Source organism: Coregonus clupeaformis, chromosome 19 (genome assembly GCF_020615455.1).
Source record: "Coregonus clupeaformis isolate EN_2021a chromosome 19, ASM2061545v1, whole genome shotgun sequence".
Taxonomy (NCBI): Eukaryota; Metazoa; Chordata; class Actinopteri; order Salmoniformes; family Salmonidae; genus Coregonus; species Coregonus clupeaformis.
Window position 1 is genome coordinate 43,370,514 of NC_059210.1, and position 16,196 is coordinate 43,386,709.

At 48.0% G+C, this 16,196-nt stretch overlaps 1 protein-coding gene across 1 annotated transcript in view; it reads left to right on the plus strand.

Annotated features, from left to right (window-relative positions):
* The window catches only part of LOC121531351 (semaphorin-3D-like), a 110,328-nt gene that overhangs the window by 41,527 nt on the left and 52,605 nt on the right, over positions 1-16,196 (plus strand). Inside the window, exons 4-7 of the mRNA XM_041836588.2 lie at positions 13,345-13,407; positions 13,529-13,648; positions 13,846-13,939; positions 14,668-14,796. Coding sequence (XP_041692522.1) covers positions 13,345-13,407; positions 13,529-13,648; positions 13,846-13,939; positions 14,668-14,796 — 406 coding nt within the window. The remainder of the gene's footprint in view (positions 1-13,344; positions 13,408-13,528; positions 13,649-13,845; positions 13,940-14,667; positions 14,797-16,196) is intronic.

Consider the following 16,196-nt stretch of genomic DNA (forward strand, 5'->3'; position numbering starts at 1 on the left):
ACTAGTCAAATTTATTCCACATATCCAACTTCCCCTTCACCTCCTGAGCAACCAGTAAACATTACCCCATTTCGAGTTTATTTGTCACATCCTCGGCATCCATTTTGCTGTTCTGCGTTTGTTATAACCAATTTATTGATGTGATTATTGTATGCTATAGGTCAGGCCCTATTGGTCACGTAAAGAGAGCAAGGGTTGAGGGAATAGGGAATGTTTTTCCTAACCAATGAGGGATTTTGGTTTCAGATCTTTTCAGTCAGAAATGGCTGTAATTATGTTGCAGCTTCAGCAACATGCACAGCGCGATATATACTGTTGAAGTTCTGTAGTGGTCGCTGCAGTATGGAGGAGAGAGAGACAACGGGTGCTATTCACACAGTCACTCGCTATAAAAAATTTTAACACAGCGCAGCAAGTCTGAGCACAATCAAATCAATTGCTGTTGGATTCCCTCTAGTCATTTGTGTGTCTTAATTATTTAAATGAACAGTGTGCTTAAAGTATCAGAAAAGCTCAGTGCCTATACAGTGAGGGAAAAAAGTATTTGATCTTGATTTTGTACGTTTGCCCACTGACAAAGACATGATCAGTCTATAATTGTAATGGTAGGTTTATTTGAACAGTGAGAGACAGAATAACAACAACAAAATCCAGAAAAACGCATGTCAAAAATGTTATAAATTGATTTGCATTTTAATGAGGGAAATAAGTATTTGACCCCTCTGCAAAACATTACTAAGTACTTGGTGGGAAAACCCTTGTTCGCAATCACAGAGGTCAGATGTTTCTTGTTGCTGGCCACCGGGTTTGCACACATCTCAGGAGGGATTTTGTCCTACGCAACTTAAACTTTCAGCTCCCTCCACAGATTTTCTATGGGATTAAGGTCTGGAGACTGGCAGCATTCTCACGTAGGTGTTCCTCTTGTCCAGGTGGGAAAGGCAGTGTGGAGTGCAATAGAGATTGCATCATCTGTGGATTTGTTGGGGCGGTATGCAAATTGGAGTGGGTCTAGGGTTTTTGGGATAATGGTGTTGATGTGAGCCATGACCAGCCTTTCAAAGCACTTCATTGCTACAGACGTGAGTGCTACGGGTCGGTAGTCATTTAGGCAGGTTATCTTTGTGTCCTTGGGCACAAGGACTATGGTGGTCTGCTTGAAACATGTTGGTATTACAGACTCAGTCAGGGACATGTTGAAAATGTCAGTGAAGACACTTGCCAGTTGGTCAGCACATGCTTGGAGTACATGTGTCAGGACCCGGTGCGAGAAACAGTCACTAATAATTGTCAGAACCCAGAAGATGAGGCAGACACAGCAGTACTAGAGATGGTGGTTTAATAAAGAACAAAATCCTCAGGCAAAGAAACTAAATCCACAATGTCCAAAAATAAAGCCAAGAGGCACAAAGAGGAAAACCTCCAAAAACAAAGAAACTCCACAAAGTGGTAAAAAATCCCACCAGAGAAATATCCATATAACACAAGGCTTGGGCTGGGGCTGGGTGCTAACTTACAAACACTGAGCAAGGAACTGAGGAACACACAGGGTTTAAATACTAACAAGGGAATGACCTACAGGTGCAAACAATAATTAGATCAAGAAAAAACAAAAGGTACAAAAAAGGTGCAATGGGGACATCTAGTGACCAAAACCCGAACAGTCATGGCCAAAACCTGACAGAATCCCCCCTCCTAGGAACGGCTCCTGACGTTCCTACCAGCCTTCTCAGGGTGGAGGGCCCTGAACTGACGAATGAGGTCAGGGTCCAGTATGTCCTTGGCAGGAACCCAGGAGCGCTCCTCGGGACCGTAGCCTTCCCAGTCCACCAGATACTGCCAGGACCGCTGCACCCGGCGGGAATCCAGTATCCGGTGGACGGTATAAGCCGACTGGCCACCGATGACACGGGGCGGAGGGGGAGGTCTGCCTGCCGGAATAAGGGGAGAAAAACAACAGGTTTTAATAAAGAAATGTGAAATGTTGGATTGATCTTAAGGGATCTGGGTAAGTGCAGGCGAAAAGTAACGGGATTGACTCTCCTGGCAATCTTAAAGGGACCGATGAACCTCTGGGACAGCTTGCGAGACTCCACCCGTAGCGGTAGGTTCTTAGTTGAGAGCCATACTCTCTGGCCGGGGTACAGGGTAGGACCGGGACGGCGACCTCTGTTGGCTTGTCGTTGGTACTGCTGAGAGGAACGCAGAAGATTAAGACGTGCCTTCTTCCACGTAAGCCGACAGCGTCTGATGAACCTCGAGGCTGAAGGCACTCTGACTTCTGCCTCCTGGTCCGGGAACAATAGAGGTGCATAGCCAAACTGACACTCATGCGGGGACATACCAGTGGAGGAGGAGCACAAGGTGTTGTGCGCGTACTCGGCCCAAACAATGAAGGATGACCAAGTGGACGGGTTGTTGGAAACCATGCATCTGAGGGTGGTTTCCAGCTCCTGATTCATCCTCTCAGTTTGGCCATTGGACTCCGGATGGTACCCGGAAGATAAACTGGCCGTGGCCCCTATGAGTTGGCAGAAGGCCTTCCAAAACCTTGAGGCGAACTGGGGACCTCTGTCGGAAACCATATCTTGCGGGATCCCAAAGACTCGGAACACATGGTTAATCACCAACTCAGCTGTTTCCTTGGCAGAAGGTAATTTGGTCAAAGGAACAAACCTGGCCGCCTTAGAAAACCTGTCGATGATGACTAGGATCGTAGTATTACCATGGGACGGAGGAAGGCCAGTAATAAAGTCCAATGAGATATGGGACCAGGGTCGGTGGGGAATAGATAGAGGGTGAAGGAGTCCTTGAGGGCGAAGGTGAGAAGATTTGCCCTGACAGCACACGGAACAGGCCTTGATGAAAGTGGCAATGTCTTCCTTCATGGTGGGCCACCAGAACTTACGCTGGATGAACTCCAAGGTGCGGCCTATGCCCGGGTGACAGGTGAGGCGAGAGGAGTGCCCCCACCGAAGGACTTGGGACCTTGCTGCCTTGGGAACAAACAACCGATTAGCAGGACCTCCACCAGGGCCCGGTTCGATGGCTTGAGCTTGTTTCACGGTATCCTCCACTTGCCACGAGATCGGAGCCACGATCTTAGCGGCCGGAAGGACAGTCATGTCAGTATCTTCTCGAATGGCAGGAGAGTAGATTCGTGACAAGGCGTCCGGTTTGAGATTCTTCGACCCGGGTCTATAGGTGAGGATAAACTGAAATCGGCTGAAGAAAAGAGACCATCGAGCCTGTCTGGCGTTCAACCGCTTCGCCTGCTGGATATACTCCAGATTCTTGTGGTCCGTAAGCACTTGAAACGGTTGAGAAGCCCCCTCGAGCCAGTGTCTCCATTCCTTCAATGCCATCTTAACCGCTAGGAGTTCACGGTCCCCCACATCGTAATTCCTCTCGGCCGGGGTAAGCCGGTGAGAGAAGAAGGCGCAAGGATGAAGCTTCTTGTCTTCACCCCTCTGAGACAGGACAGCTCCAACCCCAACCTCTGATGCGTCTACCTCCACCACAAAAGGTTCCTCCGCCGTTGGTAGTGTCAGGATGGGAGCAGAGAGGATGCGCTGCTTGAGTCCTTGGAAGGCCGTCTCAGCTTCTCTTCCCCACAGAAACCTTGTGTTGCCACCCTTGGTTACCGCCGAGAGAGGGGCTGCCACCGAGCTGAAGTTCTTGATGAACTTGCGGTAAAAGTTGGTGAAGCCCAGGAAACGTTGAACTTCCTTAACGGACTTGGGGGTGGGCCAATCCGCTACCGCCTCTACCTTCTTGGGGTCCATCTGGACTCGTCCGGGTTCCACTATAAATCCCAGGAATTGTACTCGAGAGGAATGGAATTCACACTTCTCCGGCTTAACGTACAAATGGCTGTCTAGGAGGCGTTTGAGCACTTGTCTGACATGCTTAGTGTGTTCTTGAAGGGAGCTCGAAAAGATGAGGATGTCATCCAAGTACACAAACACGAAGATGTTAAGCATATCCCCTAAGCACATCGTTTATGAGCGCTTGGAACACAGCCGGAGCGTTGGTCAGGCCGAAGGGCATCACCGAGTATTCGTAGTGACCAGTAGGCGTGTTGAAAGCGGTCTTCCACTCGTCCCCGGGTTTGATCCGCACCAGATGGTATGCGTTCCGCAGGTCAAGCTTAGTGAAGACAACTGCTTCCTGGAGCAGCTCAAAGGCTGTGGCCATAAGAGGTAGCGGGTAGCGGTTACGGACGGTTATGGCATTGAGTCCCCGGTAGTCGATGCAAGGTCGTAATCCGCCGTCTTTCTTGGCCACAAAGAAAAACCCTGCTCCCGCCGGCGAGGTAGATGGACGCATGAGGCCTGCTGTCAGAGCGTCCTTGATGTAGGTATCCATAGCAGCTCGTTCGGGAGGAGAAAGGGAAAAGATCCGACCCCTGGGAGGGCAGGTCCCTGGCAACAGGTCGATGGTGCAATCGTAAGGTCTATGGGGTGGTAGTTTGGTGGCCCTCTGTTTGCTAAATACCAGTTTGAGGTCATGGTAACACTCGGGAACTCGGGACAAGTCGATGGATTCTAGAGACTCGGAAGGAGAACTCTGGGAGCTCGGGAAGATACAAGTGGCTTGGCACGTGGGACCCCACTGCTTGATAGTGCCCACAGACCAGTCGATGTGAGGGTTATGGCTGTGAAGCCAGGGATAGCCAAGGACGAGAGGAAACTCGGAACAGGCGATCAGATGAAAGTTCATCACTTCCTTGTGTTGGGAAACTGAAAGTCGTAAGGGGGTAGTGGCACGAGTGACAAGTCCAGATCCCAAAGGACTTCTATCCAACGTAGTAACCCTTATGGGGTCACTTAGAGGTTCAGAAGGAACGCCATTCTCCTTCGCCCAGATCCCATCCATGAAGTTACCTGCGGCTCCAGAGTCTACCAAGGCTTGAAGAGAAACCTCGTGGTCGTCCCAGGAAAGGGTAACAGGAATGAGCAGGCGGGAGTTGGATAGATGGGAGGAGGTTATGTTTCCCGTTACAGTCCTCCCAGGCCTGCACGGGAGAGTGCGTTTCCCTGGAGCCCGGGACACGTGGAGCGGAAATGGCCCGGTTTGCCGCAATATAGACAGCATCGCTCCCTCATTCGGCGATCTCTCTCAGCCTGGGAGATGCGTCCAACCTGCATGGGTTCTGGTGGAGCCAGCGAGGATAAAGGTGGAGACTCGGAGTTGGAACCGATAGGAACTAGGGTGAGCGGTCTATGGTTTTGTTCTCTCTCTCTCAGACGCTGGTCTATGCGTGAAGCCAACTTGATAAGGGACTCGAGGTTGTCCGGTGGTTCCCGAGTGGCCAGTTCATCTTGGATGGTGTCAGAAAGGCCCTTCAAAAAACACACTGTGAGCGCCTCGTCGTTCCAGCCACTTGCTGCTGCCACAGTGCGGAACTGGATGGCATAGTCCGTCACGCTGCGCCCGACCTTGGCGGAGAATCAGGAGCTGTTTGGCTGAGTCAGGGCCGTTGGTAGGACCTTGAAACACTCGCTTGAATTCTTCAGCAAAGGTAGAGTAGCTGGCACAGCAGGGACTTTGGGCATCCCACACAGCAGTAGCCCAGGCTAGAGCCTTTTCCGACAGCAGGGTGATGATATATGCTATCTTGGACCGGTCGGTGGGAAACGACGATGGTTGCAGCTCAAAGGAGAGAGAACATTGGGTGAAAAACCCCTTACAAACACTTGGGTCCCCTGAGAACCGTTGAGGAGGCGGCAGACGAGGTTCCGCCAGGGGATTAACTGCCAGGAGCCCTTGAATCGGATGAACTGGAGCAGAAGCGGTTGCCGGGGAAAGTCGATCCGAAATCTGCTTTATGGAAGTCAGCATCTCTGACAGAAGTTGAGAATGTCTAGCCATTAAGGCCTCTTGCTGAACCAGAGCAGCTTCGTGGCGTTGGACAGTCCCCTCCTGGTGGGACAGCATGGAAAAAAAATCCTGGGTACTGGCTGCCTCTGGGTTCATAATAATGGCTCAGTGTTTCTGTCAGGACCCGGTGCGAAAAACAGTCACTAATAATTGTCAGAACCCAGAAGATGAGGCAGACACAGCAGTACTAGAGATGGTGGTTTAATAAAGAACAAAATCCTCAGGCAAAGAAACTAAATCCACAATGTCCAAAAATAAAGCCAAGAGGCACAAAGAGGAAAACCTCCAAAAACAAAGAAACTCCACAAAGTGGTAAAAAATCCCACCAGAGAAATATCCATATAACACAAGGCTTGGGCTGGGGCTGGGTGCTAACTTACAAACACTGAGCAAGGAACTGAGGAACACACAGGGTTTAAATACTAACAAGGGAATGACCTACAGGTGCAAACAATAATTAGATCAAGAAAAAACAAAAGGTACAAAAAAGGTGCAATGGGGACATCTAGTGACCAAAACCCGAACAGTCATGGCCAAAACCTGACAACATGTCCTGGTAATCCGTCTGGCCCTGCGGCCTTGTGAATGATGACCTGCTTAAAAGTCTTACTCACATCGGCTATGGAGATTGTGATCACATAGTCATCCGGAACAGCTGGTGCTCTGATGCATGCTTCAGTGTTGCTTGCATCGAAGTGAGCATAGAAGTGATTTAGCTCGTCTGGTAGGCTTGTGTCACTGGGCAGCTCGCGGCTGTGCTTCCTTTTGTAGTCTTTAATAGTTTTCAAGCCCTGCCACATCCGACGAGTGTCAGAGCCGGTGTAGTACGATTCAATCTTAGTCCGGTATTAACTCTTTGCCTGTTTTATGGTTCGTCGGAGGGCATAGCAGGATTTCTTATACGCGTCCGGGTTAGAGTCCCGCTCCTTGAAAGCGGCAGCTCTACCCTTTAGCTCAGTGCGGATGTTGCCTGTAATCCATGGCTTCTGGTTGGGGTATGTACGTACGGTCACTGTGGGGACGACGTCATCGATGCACTTATTGATGAAGTCAGTGACTGATGTGGTGTACTCCTAAATGCTATCTGAAGAATCCCGGAACATATTCCAGTCTGTGTTAGCAAAACAGTCATGTAGCTTAGCATCTGCATCATCTGACCACTTTTTTATTAACTGAGTCACTGGTGCTTCCTGCTTTAGTTTTTGCTTATAAGCAGGAATCAGGAGGATAGAGTTATGGTCAGATTTGCCAAATGGAGGGCGAGGGAGAGCTTTGTATGCGTCTCTGTGTGTGGAGTAAAGGTGGTCTAGATTTTTTTTTTCCCTCTGGTTGCACATTTAACATGCTGGTAGAAATTAGGTAGAACGGATTTAAGTTTCACTGCATTAAAGTCCCCGGCCACTAGGAGCGCTGCCTCTGGATGAGCGTTTTCCTGTTTACTTATGGCTTTATACAGCTCATTGAGTGCAATCTTAATGCCAGCATCAGTTTGTGGTGGTAGATAGACAGCTACGAAAAATATAGATGAAAACTCTCTTGGTAAATTGTGTGGTCTGCAGCTTATCATGAGATACACTACCTCAGGCGAGCAAAACCTCGAGACTTCCTTAATATTAGATTTTGTGCACCAACTGTTGTTTACAAATATACACAGACCACCACCCAGAGTCAGCCGTTCTATCCTGCCGATGTAGCATATATCCCATCAGCTGTATGTTGTCCATGTCGTCGTTCAGCCACGACTCGGTGAAACATAAGATATTACAGTTTTTAGTGTCCCGTTGGTAGGATAACCGTAATCTTAGGTCATCTAATTTGTTCTCAAATGATTGAACATTGGCTAATAGGATTAATGGAAGCGGCAGAAGCGACCGTCGGATCCTTACAAGGCACCCCGACCTACGTCCACGATATCTCGGTCTCTTTCTCATGTGAATGATGGGCATTTGGGGCTTGTCGGGTGTCTGTAGGATATCCTTCGCGTCCAGCTCGTTGAAGAAAAAATCTTAGGCCAATACGAGGTGAGAAATCACTGTCCTGATATCCAGAAGTTATTTTTGGTCATAAGAGACGGTGGCAGAAACATTATGTACAGAATAAATTACAAATAACGCGAAAAAACACACATAATAGTACAATTGGTTAGAGGGCTGTAAAACAGCAGCCATCTTCTCCGGCGCCACTTATTCTTACCTTACTTACATTTACATTTACATTTACGTCATTTAGCAGATGCTCTTATCCAGAGCGACTTACAAATTGGTGCATTCACCTTTTAGCCAATGGGATAACCACTTTACAATATGTTTTTTTTTTTTTTTTTTGTCTTTGGGGTGGGGTGGGGTAAAGGTTTACTTTATCCTATCCCAGGTATTCCTTAAAGAGGTGGGGTTTCAAGTGTCTCCGGAAGGTGGTGAGTGACTCCGCTGTCCTGGCGTCATGAGGGAGCTTGTTCCACCATTGGGGTGCCAGAGCAGCGAACAGTTTTGACTGGGCTGAGCGGGAACTGTGCTTCCGCAGAGGTAGGGGGGCCAGCAGGCCAGAGGTGGATGAACGCAATGCCCTCGTTTGGGTGTAGGGACTGATCAGAGCCTGAAGGTACGGAGGTGCCATTCCCCTCACAGCTCCTTAGGCAAGCACCATGGTCTTGTAGCAGATGCGAGCTTCAACTGGAAGCCAGTGGAGTGTGCGGAGGAGCGGGGTAATGTGAGAGAACTTGGGAAGGTTGAACACCAGACGGGCTGCGGCATTCTGGATGAGTTGTAGAGGTTTAATGGCACAGGCAGGGAGCCCAGCCAACAGTGAGTTGCAGTAATCCAGACGGGAGATGACAAGTGCCTGGATTAGGACCTGTGCCGCTTCCTGTGTAAGGCAGGGTTGTACTCTCCGAATGTTGTAGAGCATGAACCTACAGGATCGGGTCACCGCCTTGATGTTAGCGGACAACGACAGGGTGTTGTCCAGGGTCACGCAAAGGCTCTTTGCACTCTGGGACGAGGACACAACGGAGTTGTCAACCGTAATGGCGAGATCATGGAACGGGCAGTCCTTCCCCGGGAGGAAGAGCAGCTCCGTCTTGCCGAGGTTCAGCTTGAGGTGGTGATCTGTCATCCACACTTATATGTCTGCCAGACATGCAGAGATGCGATTCGCCACCTGGTTATCAGAATGGAGAAGATTAGTTGTGTGTCGTCTGCGTAGCAATGATAGGAGAGGCCATGTGAGGATCTGACAGAGCCAAGTGACTTGGTGTATAGCGAGAATAGGAGGGGGCCTAGAACTGAGTCCTGGGGGACACCAGTGGTGAGAGCACGTGGTGCGGAGACAGATTCTCGCCACGCCACTTGGTAGGAGCGACCGGTCAGGTAGGACGCAATCCAAGAGTGAGCCGCGCTGGAGATGCCCAACTCAGAGAGGGTGGAGAGGAGGATCTGATGGTTCACAGTATCAAAGGCAGCAGACTGGTCTAGAAGGACGAGCAGAGGAGAGAGAGTTATCTTTAGCAGTGTGGAGAGCCTCCGTGACACAGAGAAGAGCAGTCTCAGTTGAATGACCAGTCTTGAAACCTGACTGGTTTGGATCAAGAAGGTCTTTCTGAGAGAGATAGCAAGAGAGTTGGCTAAAGACGGCACGCTCAAGAGTTTTGGTGAGAAAAGAAAGAAGGGATACTGGTCTGTAGTTGTTGATATCGGAGGGATCGAGTGTAGGTTTTTTGAGAAGGGGTGCAACTCTCGCTCTCTTGAAGACGGAAGGGACATAGCCAGCGGTCAAGGATGAGTTGATGAGCGAAGTGAGGTAAGGGAGAAGGTCACCGGAGATGGTCTGGAGAAGAGAGGAGGGGATAGGGTCAAGCGGGCAGGTTGTTGGGCGGCCGGCCGTCACAAGTCGCAAGATTTCATCTGGAGAGAGAGGGGAGAAAGAAGTCAAAGCATAGGGTAGGGCAGTGTGAGCAGGACCAGCAGTGTCATTTGACTTAACAAACGAAGATCGGATGTCGTCAACGGGGGATTCAGCAGGGAGGAGAAGGTGGCAAAGAGTTTCCTAGGGTTAGAGGCAGATGCTTGGAATTTAGAGTGGTAGAAAGTGGCTTTAGCAGCAGAAAAATAGGAAGAAAATGTAGAGTGGAGGGAGTGAAAAGATGCCAGGTCCGCAGGGAGTCTAGTTTTCCTCCATTTCCGCTCGGCTGCCCGGAGCCCTGTTCTGTGAGCTCGCAATAAGTCGTCAAGCCACGGAGCAGGAGGGGAGGACCGAGCCGGCCGGGAGGATAGGGGACATAGAGAGTCAAAGGATGCAGAAAGGGAGGAGAGGAGGGTTGAGGAGGAAGAATCAGGAGATTGGAGGGAGAAGGATTGAGCAGAGGGAAGAGATGATAGGATGGAAGAGGAGAGAATAGCGGGAGAGAGAGAGCAAAGGTTGCGACGGCGCATTACCATCTGAGTAGGGGCAGAGTGAGTAGTGTTGGAGGAGAGCGAGAGAGAAAAGGATACAAAGTAGTGGTCGGAGACATGGAGGGGAGTTGCAGTGAGATTAGTAGAAGAACAGCATCTAGTAAAGATGAGGTCAAGCGTATTGCCTGCCTTGTGAGTAGGGGGGGACGGTGAGAGGGTGAGGTCAAAAGAGGAGAGGAGTGGAAAGAAGGAGGCAGAGAGAAATGAGTCAAAGGTAGACGTAGGGAGGTTGAAGTCACCCAGAACTGTGAGGTGTGAGCCATCCTCAGGAAAGGAACTTAGCAAGGCGTCAAGATCATTGATAAACTCTCCAAGGGAACCTGGAGGGCGATAAATGACAGAGATGTTAAGCTTGAATGTACTAGTGACTGTGACAGCATCGAATTCAAATGAGGAGATAGACAGATGGGTCAGGGAAAAAAGAGAGAATGTCCCCTTGGGAGAGATGAGGATTCCTGTGCCACCACCCCGCTGACCAGATGCTCTCGGGGTATGCGAGAACCAATGTTCGGACGAGGAGAGAGCAGTATGAGTAGAAGTGTTTTCAGTGGTAATCCATGTTTCCGTCAGCGCCATAATGATAATGGCCTCGAAACCAGTGTTTGGAGGATATATTGGCACTCCAAACAAAAGCTTCAACAGCATTATTCCTTAAATAATGCACACTCTAGAATGCCCTTCAGGCCAATCAGAAACGAGTATTCAACAATACCATGGTAAAACATAAAGTAAGAACAACCACAACCGAGTGCAAGGAGAGAGAAAAGGGCTAACAAGCTGTCTGACATCTTTCAGTCAAAGGTAGGTGGCTAAAACGAATGTAATTTGTCAGTCGGCCAACTATGCTTCATAGGCCTACATTAAAACTAGGCTACATCAATGAAATAGTTTGGTGACTTTGAGAGAACTTTGATTTGATTAAATTGCAACAAATACAACAAGAACCCATTAGATTCATACAGTGAGGGAAGAAAGTATTTGATCCCCTGCTGATTTTGTACGTTTGCCCACTAACGAAGACATGATCAGTCTATAATTTGGTTTATTTGAACAGTGAGAGACAGAATAACATAAAAAAATCCAGAAAAACGCATGTCAAAAATGTTATCAATTGATTTGCATTTTAATTAGGGAAATAAGTATTTGACCCCTCTGCAAAACATGACTTAGTACTTGGTGGCAAAACCTTTGTTGGCAATCACAGAGGTCAGACATTTCTTGTAGTTGGCCACCAGGTTTGCACACATCTCAGGAGGGATTTTGTCCCACTTGCAGATCTTCTCCAAGTCATTAATGTTTCGAGGCTGACATTTGGCAACTCGAACCTTCAGCTCCCTCCACAGATTTTCTATGGGATTAAGGTCTGGAGACTGGCTAGGCCCTCCAGGACCTTAATGTGTTTCTTCTTGAGCCACTCCTTTGTTGCCTTGGCCGTGTGTTTGGGGTCATTGTCCTACTGGAATACCCATCCACGACCCATTTTCAATGCCCTGGCTGAGGGAAGGAGGTTCTCACCCAAGATTTGACGGTACATGGCCCCGTCCATCGTCCCTTTGATGCGGTGAAGTTGTCCTGTCCCCTTAGCAGAAAAACACCCCCAAAGCATAATGTTTCCACCTCCATGTTTGACGGTGGGGATGGTGTTCTTGGGGTCATAGGCAGCATTCCTCCTCCTCCAAACACGGCGAGTTGAGTTGATGCCAAAGAGCTCCATTTTGGTCTCATCTGACCACAACACTTTCACCCAGTTCTCCTCTGAATCATTCAGATGTTCATTGGCAAACTTCAGATGGGCCTGTATATGTGCTTTCTTGAGCAGGGGGACCTTGCGTGCGCTGCAGGATTTCAGTCCTTCACGGCGTAGTGTGTTACCAATTGTTTTCTTGGTGACTATGGTCCCAGCCGCCTTGAGATCATTGACAAGATCCTCCTGTGTAGTTCTGGGCTGATTCCTCACCGTTCTCATGATCATTGCAACTCCACGAGGTGAGATCTTGCATGGAGCCCCAGGCCGAGACAGATTGACAGTTATTTTGTGTTTCTTCCATTTGCGAATAATCGCACCAACTGTTGTCACCTTCTCACCAAGCTGCTTGGCGATGGTCTTGTAGCCCATTCCAGCCTTGTGTAGGTCGACAATCTTGTCCCTGACATCCTTGGAGAGCTCTTTGGTCTTGGCCATGGTGGAGAGTTTGGAATCGGATTGATTGTGTGCTTCTGTGGACAGGTGTCTTTTATACAGGTAACAAACTGAGATTAGGAGCACTCCCTTTAAGAGTGTGCTCCTAATCTCAGCTCGTTACTTGTATAAAAGACACCTGGGAGCCAGAAATCTTTCTGATTGAGAGGGTGTCAAATACTTATTTCCCTCATTAAAATGCAAATCAATTTATAACATTTTTGACATGCGTTCTTCTGAATTTTGTTGTTGTTATTCTGTCTCTCACTGTTCAAATAAACATACCATTAAAATTATAGACTAATCATTTATTTGTCAGTGGGAAAACGTACAAAATCAGCAGGGGATCAAATACTTTTTTCCCTCACTGTATGTATATTTCTCCATTTACAGTGGTATAATCATATCAGATTTTTTTTGTTGATTTTGTATGCTTTTAAATAGCACTTCCGGTTTTAACGGGAATACCGGGATGCTGTAATTTCTTTACATTTTCTCGGGAAGAACAATTTGTAGATTCTCTGGAAAAAATTAAACCCTATTCCTGTCTGATTTAAGAAAATGTTATTCTCTGAAGGTTTTGTGTGGTATGCTTTGTTCTTATGTGTTGTGTGATGTGGTTTTGGTAGCATCTTTTTATTTTATTTTTAATTTAACCTTTATTTAACTAGGCAAGTCAGTTAAGAACAAATTCTTATTTACAATGACGGCCTACACCGGCCAAACCCGGACGACGCTGGGCCAATTGTGCACCGCCCTATGGGATGTAGGATCAGGGGTATTATTTGAAGTGTGTTGTCTCTTATGTAAACCTCCCTGTCTATCTGTTCCCAGATCAGCTGGCCATCCCCCAGAGACACAGTGGAGATGTGTAAACTGGCAGGCAAGAACGCTCAAGTGAGTACAACCTGGAAAATGTCTGGCCTGACAGTAAAATCTCTATTCAGAGCACTAATTAAAATATAGTTTGTTTCTGTCTGTGTCTTATTGGTTCTTCTCCTCTGCTTCTCTCTCTCAGTTGGAGTGTGCCAACTTTGTGCGTGTGCTCCATAACTTTAACCATACCCATGTGTATGCCTGTGGGACAGGAGCCTTCCATCCGATATGTGCCTTCGTTGAGATCTCAGGACGTAGAGTGGTAGGGTCAGGGATAATTATACACGCATGGACGCACACAAACATACACATACACACACATAGACACCCATACACACACACACAGACACAGACACACACACGTACACACACACACACCACACACACACATACACACACACACACACACAAACTGCATTCCTTACTGCTTACACAGTCTCTCTCTGTCTCTCTTTCCAGGAGGGTGTGTTCCAGTTGTTGTCTGGTACAGTGGAGTCCGGGAGGTTGAAATGCCCTTACGATCCCTGGCAACCTTTCACCTCTGTCCTCACAGGTCAGACCACACCCCTTCCATCTGACAGTTGATCACCCCCACCCTGACACCATTCTCCTACAACCAAATTCAGACCTACATCTCACTCTCTCCTCTCCTGGTGATCAAAGCCCATGTACACCACTCATGTATGCTCACACTCTAGGGCCCTACTCTCTGTTTTGAATACCTAATTATTTCTTAATGTAATAAACAAACGTACTTGGTATGAAACTATAAACACTCAGACTCACGGAGTGTATTTGTATGACCCCCTGTTTCCCTCATGACTGACTCTGCTATCCCCAGGGTGTGTGTGTGCGTGTTTGTTTGTGTGTATGTGTGTGTGTGCGTGCGTGTACATGTTTGTGTGTGTGTGTGTGTGTGTGCTTGTGTGCATGTTTTTTTGATGAATTAAGACAGAGTGAATTCAGCAAGACATCGTCATCTAAGCCAACTCCTAATATATCAAAAACATTGTTGTCCAGGCTAGATTCATGGAGACTTTGCTCTGCCTATCTTCTTACAGAAAACTGATTACAGAAACATAATCTCATGCCAAAGAATGTCATATTACTGAAAGTATGAGGCACAGCTTAAAGAGAGATTGTCTGATTGTGTTTGTTCAGGTTTGTTGTCACTTTTTATCAGAATTGGGTTTGTTACTAATTGGTTCACATTTACAGTTGTACTTGACGCTCATTCTCATTGGTCCAGGTCTAACCCTCCTTGTCTCTGATTGGTTGCAGACCAGTTTCTGTATGCTGGCACGGCATCAGACTTCCTGGGTAAAGACATAACGTTCAGCCGCTCCCTGGGCCCACCCCCCGACCAGCACTACATACGTACTGACATCTCAGAGGACTACTGGATCAACGGTACACACACACAACACACACACGCACACACGCACACACATACACACGCACACACATACACACACACATATACACACACACATAAACACACATACAGACACACACAAAGAGACCAACACACTCACCCATACACACACACAAACACATGACGAACAGACAAACGACACACAGAAACACACACACGTATTGTAGAGCTATGAGTTATGAGCTTGTAGAGCCATACATTATGACATGACATTATTTCTCAGTAACTGTTGGCCTGGTTCTTTTGACTACATCCTTCCTCTCAGTCTCAGTACACAAGGATTGGTTGAAGTAGGTGAGTTCATTCATAACCGAGTTTGTCATTGAGTGTTTCGCATCCCATTCTTTACATTGATACACAGAGCTGCTTTGTGTTCTCAGGGAGCGATAGAGGGACGTTATTGGCATTCCTTCCACAAAATAAATAATAAATAAATAATCATGTTTTACTTTTACAAGACACCACACTTACTGTAGAGCTACAGCACACACACCTACTGGGGAATTGACAGGGCCCTAGTCTACACAGACAGTTCACAGGGCCCTAGTCTACACATACAGTTCACAGGGACCTAGTCTACACAGACAGCTCACAGGGCCCTAGTCTACACAGACAGTTCACAGGGCCCTAGTCTACACAGACAGCTCACAGGGCCCTAGTCTACACAGACAGTTCCCAGGGCCCTAGTCTACACAGACAGTTCACAGGGCCCTAGTCTACACAGACAGTTCACAGGGACCTAGTCTACACAGACAGTTCACAGGGCCCTAGTCTACACAGACAGTTCACAGGGACCTAGTCTACACAGACAGTTCACAGGGCCCTAGTCTACACAGACAGTTCACAGGGACCTAGTCTACACAGACAGTTCACATGGACCTAGTCTACACAGACAGTTCACAGGGACCTAGTCTACATATACAGTTCACAGGGCCCTAGTCTACACAGACAGTTCACATGGCCCTAGTCCACACATAAAGTTCCCAGGGCCCTTGTCTATACACACACAGTTCACAGGGCTCTAGTCTACACAGAGATTTAACAGGGCCCTAGTCTACATATACAGTTCACAGGGCCCTAGTCTACACAGACAGTTCACATGGCCCTAGTCTGCACACACCGTTCACAGGGCCCTAGTCTACACACACAGTTCAAAGGGCCCTAATCTACACAAAAAGTTCACAGGGCCCTAGTTTACACATACAGTTCACATGGCCCTCTTCTACACAGGCAGTTCACAGGGCCCTAGTCCACACATAAAGTTCCCAGGGCCCTTGTCTATACACACACAGTTCACAGGGCTCTAGTCTACACAGAGATTTAACAGGGCCCTAGTCTACACAGACAGTTCACAGGGCCCTTGTGTACACAGACA